At 38.2% G+C, this 26,003-nt stretch overlaps 4 protein-coding genes across 5 annotated transcripts in view; 2 read left to right on the top strand and 2 right to left on the bottom strand.

The window, feature by feature from the left end:
- Positions 1 to 26,003, bottom strand: part of LOC145460221 (uncharacterized) — a 162,166-nt gene that overhangs the window by 68,884 nt on the left and 67,279 nt on the right. The gene's annotated exons all lie outside the window — the stretch shown is intronic.
- LOC145460190 (uncharacterized) lies at positions 3,875 to 11,610 on the top strand. The gene is made up of 9 exons (XM_081444933.1): positions 3,875 to 4,226; positions 4,449 to 4,533; positions 4,910 to 5,495; positions 6,892 to 6,936; positions 7,175 to 7,215; positions 7,931 to 7,991; positions 8,256 to 9,024; positions 9,931 to 10,301; positions 10,979 to 11,610. Exons 1-9 carry the CDS (start codon positions 4,205 to 4,207, stop codon positions 10,997 to 10,999), a joined length of 2,001 nt encoding a protein of 666 aa, XP_081301059.1. The 5' UTR covers positions 3,875 to 4,204; the 3' UTR covers positions 11,000 to 11,610.
- On the bottom strand, positions 12,762 to 16,527 carry LOC145460192 (dol-P-Glc:Glc(2)Man(9)GlcNAc(2)-PP-Dol alpha-1,2-glucosyltransferase-like). The gene is made up of 2 exons (XM_081444935.1): positions 15,696 to 16,527; positions 12,762 to 14,809 (listed from the first exon to the last, which is right to left on the bottom strand). Exons 1-2 carry the CDS (start codon positions 16,059 to 16,061, stop codon positions 13,757 to 13,759), a joined length of 1,419 nt encoding a protein of 472 aa, XP_081301061.1. The 5' UTR covers positions 16,062 to 16,527; the 3' UTR covers positions 12,762 to 13,756.
- On the top strand, positions 17,046 to 24,977 carry LOC145460226 (uncharacterized). 2 transcript variants are annotated; one of them, XM_081444975.1, is made up of 3 exons: positions 17,046 to 17,771; positions 20,179 to 20,288; positions 20,587 to 24,977. In XM_081444975.1, the coding sequence occupies exons 2-3, from the start codon at positions 20,225 to 20,227 to the stop codon at positions 20,808 to 20,810; spliced, it is 288 nt and encodes a 95-aa protein (XP_081301101.1). In that variant the 5' UTR covers positions 17,046 to 17,771; positions 20,179 to 20,224; the 3' UTR covers positions 20,811 to 24,977. The 2 variants fall into 2 exon arrangements, with proteins under 2 accessions (XP_081301101.1, XP_081301100.1); XM_081444974.1 differs by having other exon boundaries at positions 17,046 to 20,288.

The raw sequence follows: 26,003 nt of genomic DNA on the forward strand, positions 1-26,003 counted from the left end.
CTGCAACCGCAAATCTAAGGTACTTACTGTATAGAGATTTGTTTTCTTTTTTCTATCTTTTTTTTTTTTCAACTTATAACCTCAGTTAACTTAAGCTGAAGTTGTGCATCAAAACAAGGTAATGAAGATTTGGTTTTCGTTGCTTACAGTGCTTTACAAGTTCTACGGCTAGGAGTACCATATTTCAGTGGGACGGGCGGAGTTATTTCAAAATCCTCTCTGTGCAGTTATTAATACAGTTGAACCTTCCGTAAGCGACCAGCCAAAATGTCAAGCCTAGGTGGTCGCTTACGGGAGGTGGTCGCTTACGAGAGCTTAGACCATATTTGGTCAAAATTTTGCCTCATCAGCATAAGGTGACTGAAGAGATTTACCCCTGTTTTAAATGCTCTATTCATGTGAAAACTCGATTTTGAGAAAAAAATCCGGTACTTCCCCTTAAGAAATTTCCGTCCCTTGCACATCCAGGAATGCGAGAATGATACAACACCTTATTATCCAATTTTCGTTCAATTATCCGTCCACTGTTCGCTCACGGGAAGTTAAAAACAAAACAAAATTTCAAACTTTTAGCTCTAAAAGGATGTGGTCGCGGTCGCTTAAGAGAGGTGGTCGCTTACATGAGGTTTCAAATATAGTGATTTGACTTGGAAAATTTTGGTATTTTGGAAAACTGGTCGCTGAGTAGAGGTGGTTGCAACCGGAGGTTCGACGGTATTTTGCATGGGATTTCGATGAACTTAAAATAACTTTTCGTCACTGGGTACGTTGCTTCGATTTTCTGAGAAATGAATATCTGGCGGCTTATGATATAACGTATCAAAGTGGAACAAGAAATTGTTAGGGGTATCGAATGGTCTTTGCGAGCATTTGTGAGCATGCGAGCTGTGCATGCGTTTATTTTTGCGAGCCCGAGCGGGGATCAAATTTGCCTTGCAAACAGCGAGCATTTTAGAAAATACCTGATGACGAGCAGCGAGCACTTCGTAAATTTAAAACACACGCAACTGGACACTAACACACGCAACCGATAATATGATTGTATTGCCAAAAGCTATTTTCAATTTTTCAGTTTCACTGATCAAATCGTTTCAATTTCTAAGCTCAATTTAAATCCCAGACAGTTATTTTTCTTTAGTTTGGGATTAATTTGACAGCGAAACTATACACAATTCTGCAATGAATATTTTAGGAACAGTGGACGAAGTAGCGACAAACATTATTGCAAAAATTGTGGTCGCAAAAGGCCGTTATTTGAAACCTTTTCAATCCAAAGCAAAACTTAAGCAAAGTCTGAATTAATACGTACGATATTTCTTGAGTCACAATTTGCTTATTTTGCCTGTATTTTATCATATTTTGCTTCTTGGAGCGTTTACAAGGCAGGTCGGGTTATCCTGGCGTTAAGGTAGCCCTAACCCTCGTTCTCAGCTAGGGCTATCCTAGAGTCATGGTAACCCTACCTGCCTTATAAACACCCGAGGTCGATGGAAAAAAAAACGAGAAACGGTGGGAGTGCTAGGGTAACCCTAGCACTAGGGAGGTAGGAGATAGGGTAACCCTACCTCCTGACGTTGTGAACACACTACGAAAAGAAATTAAAAGCTCCCAGACTTTGAAGAGTTGTGACATAAAAAATATGTTTTTTTTGGTTATTTAATTCTTAGGAAATGTACACAACGTGGCAGTTTAGTCTGACAAGCATTTCGAGCTTCGATCTCGATGATCGGCAAACCGTGTTTCTCACTGATTGACTGAAAAAGATTTAACGCAATGAAGCTTCATTTGGAGGCTTCCATGATCTAACTAACTGCAGCCATACAGCTCTGACAGGCTCTGAAGGTCAAATAGTAATAGTATTATTCTTCATGTCATCATGGCCCTAGATTGCTTTCTCCCCTTTGCCGATACATTTCACGAATAATTTTTACGCCTGTCGGTTTCAATAAAACAAGGAATCATGTTTCTCCTGTGTTTCCAGAAACATTCATGTAACGCGTGCATGTTTCCTCAACTTTTCTTAGTTTTGCCATACGGGAAACATTGTTTCCAGAGTCAATTTTTGTTTCCAAGCGTTTCCATAGCAGAGTGCAAACGAGTAAAGTCCGAGCTAATACGGGGAGAGCAAAAAAAAAAGAAAAAAAAAAAAAATAAGGAGTTGTAGATAGCTTTGTCGATTTTTTGCTCCTACCCCAATTTTTGCGTAGCTTGAGTACTGAATATTCGTGCAAGAACTCTTGCTATCCAACCTACTCACGCGTGTAACCATCATGTACCGCACTCCTTGTTTCAAGCACTCTCTCTCATCAGTAAGAATGGAAACAGGAAAAAGCCCTAAATTGCATTCAGAAGTAAGCTCTAACAGCTCTTTGATCTTTAGTCTTGGGCTTGTCCAAGGCCAGAGCGATTCCCCATAACTTATTACCATGTCATGAATAACGATACCCAGGGTAGAATATTACACTGTTCGCGTTTTCCAGACATCGAGCATAAATTGCTTACACTTAGACGCGCATATTAAGCCCTCAGAACAGTTTGTAATTTATTATTTGCATGAGTAAATTGGCTCAGATTAATCGAGCAAAGCGCGCATTTAACCCCGACCTATTAGTGACCATCATAAATGCGCTTGTTTTTAGTAGGTTAAACTACTGCTCCTCAGTCTCGTCTGAAACCTCTACCCGTAATGTACAAAAATTACAACTCGTCCAGAACTTCGCGACTCGGATAGCTACTTGTGCAAGGAAATTTAAACACATAACTCCATCACTCAAAAACTTGGGGTAGCTCCTCGTAAAAATGCAGCTTCATCTCCGCGATGCTATCTTTTCTGCTATTCATTTAGTCTATGACGGGCTGCGCCCCGACTTACCTGACATCAAAGAGGACAGATACCTGACCGCAAAGCAAGAAACTCACAACGACTTAACATTCCTTCATGTAAAACCGCTGCTGGTCAGAGGACATTCCAATACAGGATAGTAAACTTATGGAATTCATTAGATTAAGATTTAAAACTGTCAGCAAAGGTTCGATTCAGTAAAGATGCTTAACGAGTTTTTGAAACAAGAATAGTGTTACACTTTTTAATTCATTGTATTTTTATTGTATTTTTTATTGTATTGTTATGGTATTCATATTTTATTGTTCACTGAAAAACTGACCCATTTTTGGGTGTGTGCAATACAGTTTCAGTTTCAGTTTCAAAAAAAAAAATTACAAGTAAGGCCATCCCCCATTTTTTTTCGTTTATTGTCGAATGCGTTTTCTGATTTTGGGTCGGTCGGTCGAAAAAAAAAAAAAAAATTGGAAAAGGAGTCTGGAGCTACGAGGCCCGGTACCTCAGCATAATATCCGTGGAGCCATGGAAAAAGTCGACGTCGTTGTTAAAATCAAACGAGAACAGGGAAAAACTAAAAATCTGTAAGGCAGAAAATTGCATATGTTTCAGATTAAAGTCACAATTGTTTGAAATAATGTGTCACTGCCTTCATTGCCTTCTGTGTCCCTTTTTTTGTTTTTTTTTTTAAACGCGAAAATCTGGGTCGGTCGGACGACGCTAAACAGAGAAAAAAAGGGGATGGCCTAATCGTGAAATACAATAAAATAAATAACATTTTCATTTATCCACGGAAGTGGTAGCCAATAAACGCCAGCCCCTCACCCTCTCCACGCTGTCCAGCCCCAGTGATTTCTGCTTTCAGTTTTTTTTCCTAAACTGTTATTTCAGCTATTCAGTGCATTGTTTCATTGCCACGTAAAGTGAAGCCTTTTGCACCAGCAAAGAAGCCAGCAAAGACAGGAAAAGAGCCAGTTTCCCAATCCTCCGTAAGAAAAGAGATGGCGACTGGTACATTTACCCATAATTTCTCAAATTTATTTTTTGTGACGTCACACTTTAGGACTCTATATAGCAAAAATATGGCTTTCCTGTTTTTTTTTTTTATGGGCTGTGTAAGGTTCGCATGGTATTGTGGTAAAATGTACAGCCGCCATCTTTTTTCCTACGGTGATTGGCCAATTTTAATGGAGGTTGTTTGTCACGTGACAATTTTAAATCATGCCCGGGAAGATCTGGGACGATCAAACAGATTTGAACGAATTTCGACTTTTTATGGCCATCGTTACCAATTCTATTCTAAAATTTGCTGTTTTTTCGGAAAGAAACTGAATCTATAGGCCTATTGTTATCTTTTAACGCATAATGGCAGCTTCAGGTTGTGAAGGTAAGTTTATTCAAGCTTTTTGTGCTGTGTTTCATTCGAGTAAAGTTCATGTACATAAGACTCTGGCCGTGATTTCTCATGTTTCTTCTTCTTCTTCTTCTTCTTCTTCTTCTTCTTCTTCTTCGAGAGACAGAGTTGCTACTTTGTCATGTTTTGATAGACTTAGTTTCGACAGCTCGGTAAGCTTTGAATTGAATTTTGTGTATTTTCATCCATGTGTAGCGTTTCCATCTAGCGGGTCCGGTTTGATAGAAGACGAGAAATTCGACTTTGACATACCAGTCTCTCCGAATGATTGTGGCGAGAGGTAAGTGAATTTTCTATTCAACACAAGCAGTTAAATTGTGCATACATAAGCTTAAGCTTCGTTTCCATTGTATGCCGATGTACACTAACCCTATTCAAGTTCAAATCCATTTGAGTGAAATACAGTAAAACTGTTCCTTTACAGTTCAATGCAATTTTATCTGAGGTGGAGCTAGGGGAAACATTTAAATTATAGGGAAACAAAATTAACTGTTTTGCTAAGGACCTGTCATCTAGTGCAGTGTGTAAATATTGCATACAGTGCATAGTGAAATGTTTGGAGTTCTGAGTAGGGAAGCTTTGTTCTTGAAGCTCAAGGTTACAGTAACTGAATGCATTGCAATGCATGGTAACCTTTCTTTGTTATTCTTTACCAGAGAGATCTGCAGCAATGATTTAGAGGATGAAGATGAGGTATTCTTTGGCCCAGTCGGCCACAGAGAAAGATGTGTTAACAGTGGTCTCCTAAGTGATGAGAATTTCAAACCTATGAGTCCACTCAACAGTGAACAAATTGCTGAACTTTTTAAGGAAGCAACTGCAGTATCAATATTTATCAAAAGCTCCTCTTTGAATCAGAGTCTTGGAAGTGAAGACATGATGACTGATCAAAGGGAAAACAAGGAAATTTGCAAAATTTTATCAAAAACATTCAGTGTTGATGAAGATGAGGAGAACACGTTAATGAAACCAGGTCAAGAAAATGGCCCAAGAACTGCAAAATCAGAATCTTCTCCCGAGTCAGTAGACAGCATTTCACCACAGCCAGCAGAATTGTCAGATGACATGGTTATTCCAAGCACGCCAAGACGCATCTTGCAAGAGAAGAATTCCCAGGATGCAGGGTTTCAATCACCATTCAAAGCAAGAAAAGCACGCCCACTGCAGAATGTTTCCAAGTTTACACGTTCCAAGCTTCCTAAGACACAAATGACATTGAAGACGCGTAGCTGTTTTAATTCTGTAAGTATAGCTGAAGAAAAACGGACAAATTATAAAATAATGGTACTAGCTGAGCTGTGTTCTATTGGAAATCCATGAAACTTATTGGTTCTCTATTTCATTGTTTATTCGCTGATAGACCATCGGGAGCACATTGCTCTTAAGACTGAAAATTATCCTCAATCCTAAGTTTAAATATATACTGTCTTGTAGAGTAATATATAGTAGTATGTAGCGGTGGCTTGTCGTGTGCATTTACCTGAAACCTGTAGAACTTGCCTTCTGAATCTGTCTTATACACTTATGGTTGCTATAATTCTGATAGTTCAAAAAGTCATTTTGCATTAAGTCATGTTTAACTTTGTGATCACTGTTTGTACCTATCATTGTATTTTGAGAGGCCTTATTCTGTAAAAGAAGTAGAAAGCAAGTGCTTGATGTTTACAACACATGCATGTAGCAGGGTGCATTTTTGGACATGACCTTTGGGTGGGCTTTAAACAAGTCTAAAAGTCATTCTCAACAGCCTCCATACATTACTTGAGTGTGCAATAGGCCAATTTCGATATATTTGTATTAACATCCCTAAACCTGGATGTGATTTCTTTTGTGTTATTCCCAAAAGCCTCGGAGCCAAGTTTGAATTTAAATATATTGAAATTGGCCCATTTATTTGAATTTCCTTAAACATTTTCCCAAGAAACTTCACTTGCTTGTAGGGTAAGTGAAGACAGAATCCACTCGCCTGACTGCAAAATTTCCGTAGCTTGCATCTAAATGTGAACATGTGACGTTGAAAAATGCTCTAATTATTGGGTGTCGAGCGTGGCATGGTTGTTCATCAAACATTATTTGAAGTTTAGCAGATCATGGTGCAAACTTTGGCACTAAAAGTTCAGCACATGAAATGGTAGAAAGATTGGACATTGGAGACTTCTTCAGAGGAATTGACCCTGACCTGTGTCAATATGCATACCCCTTTCATGAAAGTGGTTTTACTTCTATTATAACCATGAATTGAAAATATATTGATTTCGCCCATATTTTTTGATGGTGAACATTTTGAGTGGAAAAGTTTGCATTACGGTCTATGAAACTTCAAATGTCTGTTGACCAATCATGCCATGTTTGACACCCAATTAGAGCATGCTTTGACATCATGTGTTCATGCTTGGATGCAGGTGATGGTATTAGCCTCAGTCTATCAAACAAATTTCTTAGTTCACTCAAGATGTAATCTGCTGAACTCAATGTATTATAATAGAAGATTGTGAAAGGACAGCATCCAAGCCCTTGCCTGTAACAAAGGCTTAGTACATAAAATTCCCAATATCTCCTACACAGTCTCTTATGTTTGCATAAGACCAGGTAAACATGCATATTAGAGAAAAAAGGTTTTTTGTCACCTTCATTGCAGCCTATAAAAGTGGAACATCTCTATGGAATAGCAGCAGATATGAAGGTAAATAAAAAATTACAAATTTAGAACAAAATTTTTATAAAGAGTTGTAATAAATTTTCTTTTGACTGAGTTCACCTTTCATTAAAATTCAAACACACTAAAAGGTATGTGATGGTGTAAATACTGTTGGTAATTATTGTGCCTGTCCAATATACATGTCTTCGTGATGCGCTCTATTTATACTTGCAAGGATGCTTGTATAGTCGATATTCCTACATTTAAAGTTTTTCAACTTTAGGTTGATGAGGCCACATCTTTCAAGACCTCAAAGGGAGCAAGGTATGTTAAGTTCTTGTCCAAAATGTAGCTGTTGTGGGTCAAAATGAAATTCAGGTTAAAATGATTTAACCTGGTTTGATTCTCAATTTCCTTTGTCTTCTAACCCATAATCATTCACGATTCAGAAATAATTAGGGTTAAGAGACAAAGGAATTTCATTTTAACATGAATTTCATTTTGAACTAAAACATAGCCATTTGCGCCTATTGTGGATATGGAATAACGTCATGATGATGTTAATTTTTCAACTCTTAGAATGGAGTTCAAAATAAATGGGGTTGACTTTAAGTCCAGGGTTGAAAATAAAATCAGTTCAGAATAGAAGGGAATTCAAAATAACCGAGGGATAAATAGCTAATCGTTAGTGACTGAAAAATGAGATCAAATCCAAGAGATATCGGTTTGAGTACAAATTATGGAGAATTCAGTCAAGAATAATTGAGTTCAAATTAGCAGGTCCAGTCCAAATTCATTCTGTTTCATTCCTTCATTCTGTTTATTTTGCCTTTTTACTTAATGTATTGCAGTATTAATGTACAGTATTAATGTATTGTCAGTAATAATTATTTATAGTAAAGTACTGCGCATAAAGAGAAAACACACCTAAGATGAATAGTAGTTGTCACTGTACATAATATAGAGTAAAGTCCATGAATGATTATCAATTTAAATGAACTTGCTATTAGTGTGTTAATTGAACTTGTATTGTTAACAGCAAAAGTAACAATGTTGGAGGTTCCAGTAAAGTTGAATCATCACTTACAGAGGCATCAAAGGTAACAATCAATACTCTCTTCTCAATTAACATGTTAATTTTTTAAATCATTAATGAAAGTACGTTATGTGTTGACCCCAAAGATGAGACTACTAGCCACACGTCACAGGTGTTTGGGGAATGTGAAAGAACAGCCCATTTATTCACACTGAAGGTGGTCTTGGCAGTAGTCTTGAGACATCTCTGTGCCTGATTTTCCCCTGATGATGTTTTGTATTGAACTCCTGAGAATGAATGGCCTGACAATTTACTTGATGCTTTACAGTTACCACTTCCTTCTCAAAGTGGAATAAGACCTCCAGGGTTTGGTGTCCAGCCTCGTCGACGCCGGACCAGCTCCACATCGTCTGTGTCCTCGACTTCAAGTGCTTTATCATATCAATCAAATGATCTGAATGAGACTTTTGTCATTACAAGGGGTTCATCCTCTGACATCCCATATATTCCAAATGTCTGCCCTCGTAAAGTGCCAACCACTAAGGCCAGTTTGAAACCTGTAAACGGGACTAATGCATTATCAAAACCAACATTTACCAAGCCCAAAGGGCGACCCCAGCCTGTTAAGGCACTTGCACCGCCAGGGATTAGCAAAAAAACACCTCGGACACCCAGTGACCCTTATAAATCTAGTAAGGTGTTAAGGAGCACCCCTGGGCGTCGACTGAGTGGCATATCCACAGAGCAGGGGGTCAGTAGACCCCAGACACCTAGTAATATTCAGCGATCAAAGTCATTTACCACCCCTGTGAAGCCAAGTACTGCAACTGGGAAAAGAAGCAGTTTTTCAACAGGGCAACCGGTTAAATGTGTACAAACCCCAACCAGAGCGAAAAAATCTGAAGTGCCAGTAACTCCTAGAAGGAGAGGAAGTGCCACACCAAAGGATAGCACCAAGATGGTTCCCACACCTGTGCGCAGACGTAGCAGTGTTGCAAATAAGACAGAACCTGCTAAAGGGAAGAATGCTCCCAGACCTGCCACTCCTGAAAATTTGACCAGTGTGTCCAGTGAGACCATAACCCCACCTAATCCAGGTAAATGTAATTAAAATACATGGTCTATGGTCCCCATCTTAATTTTTACAGCTGTGATAAAATTATACAGATAAATATTAAATAATATAAATGGTTACACACCAGGGTTTATCCACAAACTTAGAAATCAAACCTACCTTGTACATACAGCATAATAAATGGTATCACATGAAAGGACAGCTCAATAGCTTTCATTTGAATGGTCACACACTAGGGTTTCACCCAGATACTTAAAAAATAGAATCGCCTTGTACAGCATAATAAACAGTACCACATGAAAGTACTGCTCAATAGCTTTCATTTGAATGGTCACACACTAGGGTTTCACCCACATACTTTAAAGTTAGAACCACCTTGTACAGCATAATAAACGGTATCACATGAAAGTACTGCTCAATAGCTTTCATTTGAATGGTCACAAACTAGGGTTTCACCCACATACTTAGAAGTTAAAATCGCCTTGTACAGCATAATAAACAGTACCACATGAAAGTACTGCTCAATAGCGTTCATTTGAAAGGTCACATACTAGGGTTTCATCCACAGACTTAAAAGTTAGACCCACCTTGTACAGCATAATAAACAGCACCACATGAGAGTGCTGCTCAATAGCGTTCATTTGAATGGTCACATACTAGGGTTTCATCCACAGACTTAAAAGTTTGAACCACCTTCTACAGCATAATAAACAGTACCACATGAAAGTACTCAGTAGCTTTCATTTGAATGGTGACACACTAGGGTTTTATCCACAGACTTTAAAGTTAGAACCACCTTGTTCAGTGTAACAAAGAGTGTCACATGAAAGACCTGCTCAATAGCTTTCATTTGAACGGTCACAGATTTGTAGTCAATATTTGTTGCCATTTACCTGTGTAACGGTACAGTCTTTTGATCTATTTATAGTTCCTAGCAAAGTTTTGAAAAGAAAGTCACTGAGTGCAAGTGGACAGAAACGACGTTCTCTTCTCCCTACCCCTCTGGGTAGCAGAATAACTAGATCCCAGTCCCAAAGGTCTAGACAAACAAGTGTCAACTGTGAGGTTAAAGGTGCCCTTCCTTTCAATTTATCACCATCTGCTGAGATCAAGCCAAAGACTGCTGCAGCATCCACGTCACAGGCTGATTTCACTCTTGAGCAATCATGCCCAAGCTTGAGATTCTCAGATCCATTTTCTCCTGCTAGCCAGACTGTTACTGTTGATCCAATTGAGAATTATGGCACTGGTGATTCAGTTGTAAGAAACCTTATCGAGTTGTCACCCATGCCTGCTGAGGTAAGTCACAAACCATAAGTTAAAATATAATTAACTCAATTCAGACTGGTTGTCCACACTAGTGTATAGCACATCTCAATATAAGCTTGAATTTTAACCACCTTCCCAATACATGTAAGTTCTGTATCATAGGGCTGATAATACTGCATTATTTTGCTACTAATCCTACCTAGCGTCTTTTCAGAAGGTTTCCACAAAAAGAGACTTAATATCGAACATTTGGTTTTGTACTTGTAACTGATGTTGTGTGGTATATTATTGTTTATAAATGTGCATGATCATCAATCAAACATTGATTTAACCTGACAGAAATGATGGGGTAAACTATGATAGAGTGAGGACTGGGTCATGGCAATAATCCTAGGTTCCACGCACTATATGAATCAACAGAATTGAAACAGACTTACAGGAGCTTCAAGAGCCCATTTTTGGTTGAGTTTAGAAAGTTTGATTTGATTTGGTTGGCTTAAAAACTTGTGTTGCTTTGTTGTCCAATCAGACACAAAACCAATATTGTGACTCACTTGCAATGGCTTTTCTGCACTTCATGTTCACTTCATCTATTTTCTTGGAGTTTTAACTGGTTTAGACTTAAATACCAAGATATTGCTCCTGTAACCTTGTATTTTGTTTCTCTTTTTTTTTCTAACATTTTCATGTCCTTAATATCCTTGTAGGGGACTCTAATAGACATCTGAAACCTACATTGAATACATGTAGCTCAGTGGTGGAGAGGCTGTTGCTGAAAGAATAAACTCCAAAATTTATCACAATAATACAGGGAAAAACCCCATTATTATTTCGATGATTGTAAAAAAATACTGTATATGAAAGTGTTACACGTGTTACACAGTGTTATGTGGGTAATTTTTTAAGGTCTCAAGAAGTGGACTTTCCCTCTAGAGAAATATTTTTGAGATATCACGCATTTCCAGGGCTTGAAAATAGTGCTCTCTGGTTGTGTGGGACAAATACAAACATGTAGCTTTTCCTGCTGGGCAAGTAACGTTTAATTCTCACTTGCCCAATGGGCAAGGACCCAGGCAAGTTGTCTTTCAACTAAATAAAAAAGTGAACTGAGACTTGCACAGGGCAAGCAAAATTTGAGAGCGGCTTGTTCGAAGGGCAAGCTAGAATTCAAGTTTATTTGAGCCTTGATTTTCTTACATGTATGTAGTTATCACTTAGTGTTGACATTCAGAAACAATAGCACAAAAATTAAAATTGATATGTAATTACTGTTAGTAATTGTTTGAAGTGTAACAATGTAACAATTATGCAATATCTAGAGCTTGTTTTCTGTATTTACATAGCCACATCTAAACACAGGGGGAGTTTGGGAAAAATTCAAGACAGCTATGCAAACCCAAGATGCAGTCGAGGGTTTTCATAACTTTTAAGAATTCTCCCAACCCCCATGTGTTTAGATGAGCTATGTAAACATGGAAAAGTACTCTTGCTATTGCTTTTATAAAATATTAATTTCTCTAAAATATGTGCAAATCTAAAACGTCACAACTGTGTTTACATACTCTCATCTTAACTCACCTATCGACCAATGAGACTGTGCGTATTATCTCATGTATTTTATAAATCATGCTAATGCCATCAGACTGCAAAACAGTCTACTTTCATATTTTATTGTGTGGATGTGGGAAGAGAGGTACCCTGGAGTATAGTTGTGTGGAAAAAGTGACTATGCCTGATGTTGGCAACCTTATTCATAGGGTCTTCTCCCCCTTCCCTTCCACTGCCTGTTATCCCAGGGGTTTCCCTTTCCTTCTCTCACTTCAAGAGGTTCGCTCTCCCCCTCCTCTTTCATTCCAGGAGAAATGAAGATGGAAGACCCTTACCCAGTGATCTTAGGGCTAGTGCAAATGACTTTCAGGCTAGTGCACCATACATTGTAGTTTGCATCCTGACTAGGCTTAACTCAAACCCGTATTCAATGCAACTGTCTGCAAGGCCTGCATGCATGGCCTTTGGTCGATCTGAGCACAATTTAGCCCGTTGATTGTCTTTTTAAGCCCACAAAGAAGTTGTTAATTCTAATAATATCACGAGCATTCCTTGCCTTTATTTAACAAATAAAGAAGCCTAAGCCGTGTATTACACTGATAAAACACAACAGGTATTTGAGAACCAAGGGAAATGTAGAAAACACAAGCCGTAGGTGAGTGGTTTCTACATTTCTCAAGTGTTCTCAAATGTCCGGAGCGTTTCATCACAATGTAATACACGGCTTAAGCTTCTTCATTTGCTTTATGATATAGATTTCACACGCCGCGAATAGAAACAGCAAAGCACACAGATTGACAAACTGATCCAATTTACTACCACTAAAGTTCAACTTGTTTTTGCTTTTCTTCTTTATTTGTTAAGTTAACCTTGTCTTCAAAACTTTCTTCTGCTTCGCAGAGAACTCCATCACAAATTTCTCAAAGAAAATGTTTTTGGCCATCTCTAACAAAAATATTGACTAGAAGTAATGTGAAAAACAATAAAACATAATTTTTGTATGTTTTATACTCTGATAAAACACGGGTTTTTGACCAATCAGAGCGTGCGCAGGGTCTTATCTATATTATAATGTAAAATATAAATCAGGATGGGGAGGGAATAGGTACCATTCTAGAATATATTGTGAAATTTCTTTATCTAGCTTTCATTGGCATGTTAGTGGCCATGGATATTAGGAAATGAATATTGTTGATGCACTTTGCTTGTTGTGGTGGCCATTTTGAATTTTAAGTGTGTGGTCAGCTAGTGCAATGTGTCTGTAATGTTATTTCTTTTCTAAATTATCAGATCTGATGGCTATCAAGCTTGAGGTTACTGGTATTTCACATCTATCTGTGAGATTAAATAGCGAGAAAATGCTGTATGGCCTCCAATTACAATGGACTTAGATGGGATGAATCTGGTGTATTTTAAAATGTAATGTACAGACATGACAAACAAACCTTGACAAGCCAGTCATTTATCAATTAGTTGACTAGACTGACTTAGAAATAACCAAATTCTCACCTATAATCAAGGGTTTCATAAACTTTTTTAGTGGGAGGGCAACTGATTATCACAGGTGGACGAAACTTTTCAAACTGAATTTGTTTATAAAGAAAACTTTCCTCTTCATGGTCAAGGCAGGCTGGCAAAATCATACAGTCGGTCAATTTGCCTGGTGCCCGGCACTTAATGAAACACCCTGCCCATAATAAATAGATTATTTTCTAGTATGTTTAATTTACTCTAGATCCACCCAAATACAACAGACAGTTAATTTCAATCCAGGGAAATGCTTTTATCAAATGCTTTGCTGCAAACATACAGTATCAATGGGCTACTTTACCTCATTTTGGTTAATAACTTCAGAACTAAGCAAGTTCATTGTTAAAACTGGGTTGCACTGATTCCTTGATCATACATCTAGATTTAGTAACAATTGTTTGGTAATGTTACCACATGAACCTTTGAACTTCTTTAGGGTTATGAGCCCAATGGAATGGCTTCTTTAAAAACAAGTAAAAGGTCACTGCATTCACAGCAGCATACAATACACATTCCAATACCAGCCTTGTGTATGACGCAAGTGGAATATGAAGACGATACAAGATATACGGGATGATAAAGTAGCGGAATTCTATAAGCTTTTGTGGAACAGTAACTATGGCAACACAGATATAAAACATAACTAGCCACAGTCTATGTTGTTTTACAGATAACTGTCTATGGATACAGAATGCCGCAAACATATACAACGGCACCATAGCATACTTTACCAACCAATGTCTAGCATAAACTTTACGCCAAATGTAAAATGGGTAGTGGCGATTGTCAGCAAGCAGATATTCATGTATATAAGTAAATTTATAAATAACTAAAACCATTATAATTGCTACTAACAGTAATGCTATGATATACAATGGTTTTTTGATAGTGCTTTTGACAATTTTGAGATAACTTACAATGTCTTCAGGAAAGACTAGCAGTGAACTGCTAAAAGCTAGCGTAAACACCAGCAGATAACACAGTTGTGGGAAATTCAAGCATGCTTGATGTTGAGTTTTGTCGCCAACTACAATCCCACCATTCATTACCACGAATACAACAAAGCTTACAACAACCAAACCATAGGCCGACAGGCATTTAAATACCATGAAAAAGTTCTTTAAAAAAGCCATGGCATACTCCTTTAATTCTGTGACCAAACTTGACAAGTCAGTTTTCTTGACATTTGGTTGTAAAGTTCTTAATGCAGTAACCCCAGCAGTGAAGACCACCCATATCACATTAGTCTGACGTATGACAATTGACGCTGCACCAATCAGAGCTGCAGTGAAATGGTTTCCATGGAGGCCAAGGTAATACTGGAGCAGAACAAAGAATATAGAGCTTGAATCAGTGTAATAGAGAAACGTAAAGAAGTAGAGCACTGGGAATATTGCCAAGACCAGAGCAGTGACAGAGCATTTTGTGGTTAGACTCTCATCCCCTGTGGGTTTTTCTCCCTATAAAAACAGAAAAATGTATACAATCATATGAGCATTTCATGCACATTTAAATGAACATATATCTGCTACTGTAGAACTAGCATCCTGTATTTAAAATAGAGGGTAAAAGAAGTTAAGTCTGCATACAAGCCAAGTGGCACATCAGGCTAGCACTTATCTCTGGTTTCTAGGTAGCATGAAACAACTAGGGGTATTTCTTCTCACCCCTGGATGGGATGCTAGTCCATTGCAGGGTTATCGCCCAGTATTAAATTTGCCAGAACTGATTATACATATGGGAGGGGGGAGGCACTGTGAGTGAAGTGCCTTGCCCAAGAACACAACACAATGTCCCCAGACAGTCTGTTCGATCTGGAGTCAAAGCATGTCTTCTGGATTGGGTTTCACACTTGCTACCTGGTAATATTTGACAACTGTCAGTAACATGAAAATAATACAAATTGTGGTATCCTTGTTTGGGAGTGGTGGTTGCAAAAATATCTATACCCACTCAAAAGAGGGTTACAAAAGATTCCCATGGTGAGGGGTCTCAAAAACCAAATTTTTAAAGCAAAGGATGAACCAAAACTTGAATTTCCAAAGCGATGGGTGAGGTGTTCAAACCAAACAACCCTCAATGGGAGAATGGATATTTTGTGGAACAGTAAATTTGCAAACAAATGGAATCAATCAATGATCTTCGTCTAACAACTTAATCCACCCTCCCCCCTCCCCATGAAAACCAGTGATGTGCATTTATATTTATAAGTGTTAAAATGCCAATGATATATTTCATTCCATAAATTTCATACAACAAAAAGATTTTTGTGACAATCACAAAATTAGCATTAAAAGAAGTTGATGACATTAATACGCTGATCTCAACGGTAAAAGATCAACTGACCTTGTGAGGTTGATTCTTATCACAGTGCAGTTTAACGAGTATCTGTCTTAGGAGCAACACATTACCCATGAAGAACAGAACATTGATCATACGCAGGAAAAACGTCGTACACACTACATCCAATTCATGACCGAGGGCAAAGGCCAGGGCACGGAGACATGCGAAGGAGATGAAATACAAGCCTGGTAGCGTGGTTATTTTCGGATCCCACTCGTCAAACTTATAATCGCAGTACTTCTGAGCTTGAGGGACGTGGAAAATCTCATCCATATATGGTTCTCGTTGTTTGGTGTTGAACTGAATGAAAATAACCATAGAAATTGCAAACAAACTGGAGTAAAAAGAGAAGAAGGAGAAAGCCGCCATCTTGGAAAGAAGCACTGGCACTAAAGCATGATGGGATGTCAAGTACGTTTGGAGTCAAGGGGAGGGGAGGGTCAGTGTTAGCGGCTGTTGCCGAGGTCTGGCTTTCTTCTCTTGATCCAAATTCCTGGGAAAATTCTACATCAACTCTACTGGGGTGCGTCTTAATTGTTGGCCGGTGGAAAATGTGGACGTGGAAGAGGGAGGGATATATTCTCCGGATTCAGAAAGCGTAATTCCAAGAAAATATTCATATCTAGGTCCGGGCGAAGTGGCTGCTGATGTCTGAAGAACTTCATAGACTTATATGTACTCAGAGAGATAAGGAGGGAGGTGAGAACATGGGTATACACACAAGGGGGGGGGGAGCACTCAAAAAAGTTTTACATGGGATTGATTACTCAGCCCGTAGGTCCAAACTATCGCCCTTTTTTGTATAATTATGATAAGATATTTGACAGAAAAGGTAGCCCCTAAGGTAAGGTAAGGTAATTTATTTTACGTCAAGCACACGGGGAGTTGTTGCCCAAGTCTCCCGAGCCAGGGGCTCATGATAAAAGTGTTTGACATACATGTTAAAAAAAAAGATTTAAAAACTATATATAAAAAAAAATACAAAATTGTCATACTATTAATATCTTAAAAAATATGCGTTGAAAATACAATATTAAAAAACGATAAAAATACAACATGTAAAGGAATCATTTAAGACAAGAACTGCATTGGCAGCCACCAAAGTTTATTATATTAAGATGATTGATAAAAGCTGGAACGTTTGCTGCATTTCTTGCTGCCGGCGGTAACTGATTCCAAATTCTAGAAATGATATAAGAATACGAGCCGTGGAAGAATCTACTATTGTAAGGGCGTTGTTCTACGTTTAGCCCGCTGCTTCTAAGATTGTATGGCGTGACCCGGGGCTTGAATAAGTTGGTAATATAACGTGGGCCATTTTCTTTAAAACACTTAAAACTGGTAAAAAAAGTGGTACCCCTCTCACATATGTATAGTACGCTTTTACCGACTCTTAAAAGTCCTACAAAACTCTAACCCGAAAATGTTCCACCAGAATGTTTCTTCTAGCACAACACCGGGTGGGAGTCTCCATTTTCTGACGCCTCAGCAAGGTGAAGTGTAAAAAGAAACTCAGCAAGCCGAAAGCGGACTGGGAAAGGAATCCGTTTGTTAAGTTATTTATCATCGGTTTCATTGATGATCTGACTGTTTGCGTGACCCTCTTCAAGTAGGTTACAATAGGGGGCGCGTTTTTTTTGAATTAACGCGTAGTTATAGAACCTTCAGAAGTTTGTTGACAAAACCCCAATGAACAATCAACATTACTCGTTTATTATGCAAAGTTTGTGCGTTATGATCATAAATGTTACTTCTGTGCTATCTCCAGATTGAAATTGCTAAACCAAACAGAGTAATTATTTTAGACCCATGGCGTGATTGCGTGATTTTCTTTAAACCGCCAACTAATTAATTAATTGAGCTGTCGACCATTTGCCGTCAATTAGCGGAGTTTCGACCAATCAATCGCTTGCGTGGTCCGTGTGCATTTAATTGGTTTCGATTGAGAAAACGAGCGTGTACACTGTACTTATCTCAACAGGCTGCGTGCGTGGTTCAGCACTCGGTGTCAAGTTCTGTTTTCTAAAGGAGATCAATATACTTTGACGATCGCTGCACAGCTAGCTCTGACATTCACAGGTAAATAACCTGCTAAATGGTTTTATTTAGTCTCATTTCGTGGTGTGAAATATCGAAGATGTACCTTTTAAATTTGTTTAAAACATTATGCCCGCCGTTCACGAGTTAACGACATGTCTAGTTATGTTGTCAATTATTGACTTCATTTGCTAGACAATTTCACATCTCTCGTTAAGGCTCCCAGGGTGCCTCATGTGGGTTTGTTATAGCAAATGATTTTTATTGTTAAGCTTAACGATAACTAAGCTTGTAACCGAAGGACTTTGTCCAATGTAAAGAACATTTTCATTGCAGACTGTGTGTTTTAAAACAATGAAGAGTTTCATGTTTGACCGGGTTCTTTTTTTCAGAGAATGTGTAATATTTCGCACGAATTGTACTTGACAGTGTGTTCTGTTCACATGGATTCGTTCTCCAAGCCTGCATGTTGATCTAATGGCCATTTTTTGCTGTCATATTGGAAGAGTTTCTTTGTTTTTCTCTTAACTTCTTTCGAGGAGATAAGCAAACGGAAATGACATCTTGATGAAATTAACAAATCCACTTTGCAGTCTGGCTGCGAATTTGCTCAATTTTCTGAGCTACAATTCTTTCAGCGGAACAACTTAACAACAAAGTCCCAACAAAATCGCTTGGCAAAACATTTTTATGACCGCATTATACTTATTCGAGACAATGCTAACAAAAACAGAGACGAAAAATTGGAAAATTGTTGAGTGGTTTTGTTTACCTGATGTCAGCACGAGTTTAAGTGTATACTTTAAGGGTCAGAAAAGCGCATAACTAAAATGCATTAGGAAAACCGCAGGCGAAAAAAAGCTCTTGAAAATCTTTAAAACGAACTTCCGTTCCATTGAAACTAAAGATGTTATATAGGGGAAGATTGTTATGTTATTTAGAGGAGTATTAGTTTTTCTGTCTGCAAGAAATTAACGGCCCACTTTTCAGTCAAAATGTCTGAAAGTTTCTGCAGAAGAAAATATACACTTAGCTTAAATGTAACCAACAGTTGGTGTCTACTCCAAGGTTAAATGGAATACGCCTTGATTTCAAAGCTGCAAAAATAACTCCCCTCAGCTGCTTTTCTAAACCACAGTAAGTAATCTCAATGGTATATATACGGAATACTTAGTACACTGATCGAATCTGCTGAAAGCCCTTCTCGAAAACATCTATGATTCCCATCGTACGAAACATGAAATCAATATGAAAGCCTAGCTCCGAGGTTAAATGCTCAGGGAAAGAAAGCCCTTGACATGCCAGGGATCACGTTTTGGGCGTGCAACACGGAGTAAGGGATAAAGGATTTTGAAGTCTTTTTAATGGCTTTCAGCATCTTATTGGCTTTCTTCTGTTCAGTTGACTTTCCGGATATTGGGTGTCTTGGAATTAAAAGAACGAAGGAACGTAGACTTTTGCGGTTCTTGTGTGTTCTGATAAGAAAATTGGCTAGACTTGGTAGGGGGCTTTTGTTTTCTGATTGTCAGAATGAACTTTGTTTTTCATTGTTCGCATATTTCATATTCAGGTCATGGCGTCGATGGAGTAAAGATTGCTCGATGCAATTATTCCATTTGCGGCTGAGTCAAAGGTTACAGCTTGACATCATCTCGATCGTTATCACGATTTTGGCCGATTGTAAGCAAAATCATTTCTATCTAAGCCATCGGCATTTATAAACAAAACCAAATTTAATTGCAGCTAGTATTTTTCAAGTCTAGATTATATTTCAATTAACCTGCAGAAAGTTAAGATCAAATAATGGTATTGTTTCTGCTCGGTATGTGTCTGTCTGTGTGTTCAACAATGAGATTGATGTGATCGGCTGTTTCTTTAAGAATCTATATAAGAAACGTATACGTGCATGTACTCTTCTGCGCTTGCGAGACCTTGCGAGAGAAAATGACTTCAGTGTTACCTCACTTGATGGCATTTGAAAACTCCTTAGCGAGTCAACTTTGTACATCAGCAACTCTGATGTCATCAAATCCTGAGAAGACCCTGGAAACGAGGTTACAAATCGAGCATACTCTTTTAAATCTAGTGCCCAGATCTCACTCTATTTGATGCTGAGCATGGGAGGTCTGGGTTCAAGATTAGGAAATCTCTGTGAGCGGCTGAAAAACACATTCTACTCACGAAGATAAGATGCCCCGTTTTTGGTGATAGGGGTACACATAGCAGTCGACATCACTTATAATTATTTGACCCTCTTGTACGCAATTTTCAAATCTTCTTTATAATTATTGATCCTTATAGCGGAGCTCCGGCGGCCCGAAGGTTCGCCAAGAGGAGCCCCATGCCGGCCATGTGAGTGGTATTAAAATCCTCGAAAAATAACTGGCTTGATAAAGCCGCAAAATGTCAATGACAATCAAGTAAACCACGTACTTTTTGCTTCAATCAGGTCGATAGTAGCACTGAACGTCGTTAACAGGAGTAAAGAAGTCATCATGGATTTGATCAATTATTTATCCGCAGAAGAATGGCAAACGGCAGAAGCTGGAAATTTAGACGGTACGCAAATTAATGATGAGTTAATTATAATTTGCAACTATTAAATTCCGTTATATTGATTGCCATGCCCTTTACCGATGAAAGTTTTGAGATTTTAGTAATACATCAGGACAATCTATAACCTTCACCCTTAATCGTATAACATATTCTGATAACGACTGCTCTCGTGAACGCTCGTGCAGTTTTCTGATTGGTTGACTGCATTCGGAACATACGATTGTTCTACGAGTACTTTTTCCGACCGATGTCATTGTCAAAACAATTAATTATAGTGTAAATGCCACTGAACTTTTTACAGGTTTTGCTGAATACCGCATTGTTCATCGACGCTCTGAAGGCGGTGGAAAATACAAATACTCAGCCGTTCACAACAAAGATGAAGTCCCCGTCGAACTCTACATTTCAGGCGCATCGGAGATCAGAGACCCACTGAAGGAAATCCAAATGATAAACCTACGAGTAGATGACCAAAGATTTATCACAGGAATCGATGACAATGGAGATTGTGTCATTAGGAAATGATGGATTGTTATTTTTATTACAGCTTACTGGATCTTCATTGAGTATGAGTGTTTATTAAAATAAATTAACAGCTAACTCAATGGATGGTTTCACGGTTTTTGATGATTTTTTGATTGGGAGACAAACAAAGCTATGATTACAGTGTATGTATGGGACTTGATTCGACTGTGAATTTCTGTAATTACATCTGTCCGAAATTAGCCGGCGGGGTTTGGTAGGGAATAAATATATTTTCCTACCAAAATAAAGGAAACCAATTTAAGCTGTACCTGACGAAAGCGAAACTTCACAGAACAGTCCATATTCGTGTTCTCGGTGTTGGTCTGGAACTAGCTTGCAATGGAGGCTCATGCGGGGAATATCATTTAAAAGAGATTAAGACGGAATCCACCCTGAGAAGTTCGAGTAACGAGTGGACAAAAACCTAGTACCAAGATGATTACATCGTACTGCAAACTTCTGTACGACTGTTTAAAATATCTTCTCAAAAAGAATCATTTCTAGCAACACCAAGCGTCGAAAACGAATGTTGAACTTTATATGGAACACTTAAAAGTACTGGTGAAATGAAACTGATGATGAAATTTTGCCTGTGTTTGCACAAGTTCTCTGAACTTTGAAATTCGTTTTCTCTCGTTCCCATGGGAAATTGTTTTCGGTGTTATTTCAGGCAATTATTTATGTATTTACCTTTAAGAAAATGTAAAAATGACTGTAAAATACTTAAAATTATTCTGGTTCCAGATTTTTGTCCACTAAAACCTGAAATTGCTCGATTTTCTATCAGATTTCGTCTTAATGTCATTTGCATTTGAAAAAACAGTTGCAAGCTAGTCCCAGTCCAACATCGAGAATACGATTAGGAAGATTTAAATGTGGAGATAAAAGTTCAAAATGTAAGCCACATTATAAGAGATTTCTGCAATGACGGTTTACTAGCAGTTGGCTGGTTAAAAGATGAGATTTTCGCATTTAATGCCGTTAAGGTGGCTCCATACGGTGATCATTTATGGCGTTGCGCGCGCAAGTGTTACGTTTTGAATGCTGTTTTTGCTTCGCTTTCACACCTAGTCCTCTCAAACTTATTACATGTAATAAGCAATGATTAAATAGTGTTTTGCTATCATCTCTGTTAAAATTTTGAGATTTAGTCTTAAACTATAAAAGCCCAAACAAATGCGTTTTTTACTGTTTTTATGGCTTTATTTGTGATTTTGATGAATTTCCTTCGGTGAAATCTTCCAAAATTTTTACATCACATCGCTTCCAGCGGGATACGAATTTTAAACACGAAAAAGTAGGGTTTGTAAAGGCAGTTTTTTTCGATATTTTCAAATTTATGTCTTTTACCGCTGCAAAAAATCTGGTCTTATAGATTTCCCTGAAAAACGAGCTCCGACTAAAGTGAAATATTTACTACCAATCTGCCAAATTTTATGGAATTTCACCGAAGGAAACGCGAGAAAATTCACTGTCAGTTTTGCTTTTTGTGCTCATGTTGACGTAATAACATATCGAAAAACACTGATGTTTTCCTTTGAGCACGCGCAGATTACTTCCTCAGCGCTTGTGCGATCGTAAAACTATAGGGAGCCACCTTAAAGCCGATCACGAATTCATTAGTAGAAAATATTTACTGTGTCACCATATTGGCCAGTTATTTCAAATTTTCCATTCTACCAAGAAGTTTTCAGAGGACTGGTGTGATAAAAGCCCATGTTGTGTGAGTCTTACCTGCTTACTTGTGTATTGATTACGTATGCTTCGCTCTGTTCAAGTGTGCTGTATCGCCATTTCTCGCCAAGGTATTCATATATAGAGAGATAAACCCATTTTAAGCAAGTTATGTAAAGGAAAAGAAAGCGTCTGGTTATATAAAATAAAAGATTTCGTTTTTATAGATATATTTCATAAGTTCTTCACAAAGCTACTTTAATTTAATTTTAAGCAAGTTAAAATTTCTTTTGTGACATCTTGTTTGTTTTATGTTAAATGGTTGTGGACCATCTTGATGTTTTACACAACTAGAATTCTTGCAACATTCTAAAAGATGTGTTTGAGACAGCTTCAGTATTAAATAGCAAGGTCGTGTTATTGATCACTCAGACTGCCTCAACTATATCCTGATGTTTCAAGAATTCTTGTGTTTTGGAATTAATACCAATGGAAAGCGACCATTGGAGTCAGCCCTGGTTAGTAACCATTCTATACATGTAAGAATACCTATAGATTTTTTAAAAGAATAGCTGTTTTGTAGACGTCGTTTAATTTAATCCCAAAATTGAACAAGAGAGGACCCTGGATACGAACACCAACCTTCCTCGCACCAGGCTCTAGGGAGTGGGAATAAGGAATACGGACCCTGGGAACGAGGTTGTGAATATTCCGAGTCTTCGGGCTGGGCTGTTCGGTCAGCAGTTGGTGATAATTATTATTAAGATTTATTTGGGTTAATAATTTAAATTTTAGGCGGGATTCTGCGGTATAAGTGATTACATTTGAATTTCACTTTGAGCTTGCGAACATCTTTGCACACTTCGCTCAATTCACCACTTCAACTGTTGCCTTATGAAATTGATGGATCTAAACTAATGATGAGTGATAAATCCAAAAACTGCAAAACCAGGAGAGTGCAAGGGAAGGAAAATTCTGCCCAGCAAGATCAGTCGACCGAGGCTTCGAGGAGATACTACACAAGGGCGGCCAAGAAGCTTGAGGAAGAAATCTGTGAAACAAAACAGTCTCGCATTCGGGAAGGGGAAGCAACCAAGAAACATCGGGAAGACATTTTAAAATCAAAGCATTCCTCGGAAGAGGAAGCAAAAATGTACAAGTTAACTTTTCCAAGTTTCAAGAGAAAAATGGTAGAGGCATACGGAGAAATTTTTTATTACAAAGGCGGGTCTTGGCACCGGGAGAAGAGTCGAGGCGATATCGGCATTATCACATACGGAAATCGATGCGATTTCTAAAGGAGAACATGAACAACAGTGATAACGAATGAATAGAACATGTAGTTTTTGTAGTTAGCTGTTTTAAAAGGAGGCATGCAAAAAGTTCTGTGTAATTTTATTAGGAATTAAAAGTGAACTGAACAGTTACGGCTGCAAGTCATCATACTTGCTGTAAATTTTGTCCGCATGTAACGGCCATCTTGGAACATTAGGGAGCCTGTAAGCACATCTTTGTAGAATTCAGCGGATCTTGACAACTCTAAGCAATGAATAGATGCGACATGACTCAATAAATGCGATATAACATTACCTGGTGTTGCTTTCGTTCTTTTAAGTTTGTTTTTTCGCCTTTTGTAAGCGATTATTTGAAAACTTCATCTCATCCTCTTGATCTTTTTCATCTTCGGATCCGTAGATCGGAGGTCTTTTCCAACAACTAAAGTTCGTTTCCACTAAGGAAAGACACGCAGACAGTTCTGAATAAAGCGAAACAATTAACTAACCCCGATTCAAAGTCATTTCACACAAGCTTAGCTTGAGGTCTGAGCAACCAAACAAAGTAGCTTGCACCGAGATCACAGCGGCTGGTTCCGTCGTCAATGGAAGACTGTTTTAGAAGAGTTTAGAAGAATCATCGAGTTATCCCATGTAAAATTTGCAAACACTTTCAAATTTTGTAAATCATGGCTGTAAATCAATCATCTGCCTTTTCAGAACAATTTCGTAAGCTCGAATCAACACTTTGCGTTTTGGCACGCAGTCAAGACAAAGGCAAATTTTTCCAAGAATATGACCGGAAGAGATCAGTATTGCGAACTCAGTATCCTGGAGTCCAGGCCTTCCCTTACTCTCTCCCTCCCACTCCCCAAAGGGCCTAAGAGCTATCGCGCGCAATAATTACTACGTGTCTAATATGTGTCATGTAATGCTGCGCAAAACTGTGGCGCAACGCGGTAGCACGGAGTTTAAACTCGGACTTTTTCGAGAGACCGACGAGAACCAGAAGTCGAATTTTCTCTTCTTTGGTACGTATTATATATAAAATTAGAGCTTTTCAGCTCATCCGTTGAGGGTGAATATGCGCCAAAAGTTAGAACAAAAAACATTCCGGTTGTCGTTCTTGGTGCAAAAACGTCTGTGCACTCTCTCGCGAGGCTATAGGAAGATCTGGCTAAAATCGGGCAATATTCTGCAAGATTTTGCTGGAGGATAAATGTTTTTTTTTTTTTAATTACCAACAAGTCACACTTCAACAGCTATAATAGAAAAATGTCATACGAGTCTCCTTGAGCGCACAACTACCATTAGTAAGCTCATAAATCAGCTAGTGCACATAAAAATGGAATATTATTAAGAATATCGTACAAATAACTCTAAACCGTAATTATCTCTAAGATATTTTTTTATCATCATGAATTTTCACATCGTGTCACCTTTGCTAGAAGGATTTTGTCATTGTAGGGAGGCTAAGTAAAGAGGGGGGCTTAATTAAGTAATAGAAAGGGGGCTCGTTAAGAGAGAAAGGGCGTAATCAGTTATAGACCTTTTATCGATCTCGCCTGGTATAGAAGTGTTTCCGAAAAAAAAAATTTAGTTCCCAGAATATATATACTTTTTTTTTCATTCAGCAATAACGCAAATACCTACAGCAGTAAAACTAAACAAGTGTGTGTACCTCTTAACTACCTCATTACTTTACAGACATAAAAGTTAACAACAAGCATTTGCAGAGATATGATATGCACTATTAATAATAAGTCTTGTTCTATTTCACAAGTTTTACTCACTACACATAGCGATTATATTACAGCAACAGAGTGTCCTCGACAAACTGTTCATATCTTTGGTTCCGTGATCTTCAAAACACAATCTTGGCCGTTTCTGATACCAGTGATGAACAACTTGTTATCGTCCACTCGCGTCACAAGCAGTTCCAAGGTTCGATATTCCTTCAATGGATCCTTCTTCTCGCTTCCTCCCTCTAAGTGAAATATTTTCGGCGGATCGTCGCTGTCATCATTGACCCGGACGGCATACTTGTAGTTGGTTCCGACCTTTTGAGAACGCGTGATGATGTATTCTTTGAACTCGAGATCTGAAAATGGACAACAATTCAGTTTTAAAATAAAGAAACGATATATCTCTTGTCCTGGCAAACATTTTTCTATCATTGTTGCATAGAGGAGGAGGCGGCGTGGCCTAGTGGTTAGGGTGCTGGATTTGTAATTCGGAGATCCCG

The sequence above is a fragment of the Orbicella franksi genome, chromosome 11 (genome assembly GCF_964199315.1).
Source record: "Orbicella franksi chromosome 11, jaOrbFran1.1, whole genome shotgun sequence".
NCBI lineage: Eukaryota > Metazoa > Cnidaria > Anthozoa > Scleractinia > Merulinidae > Orbicella > Orbicella franksi.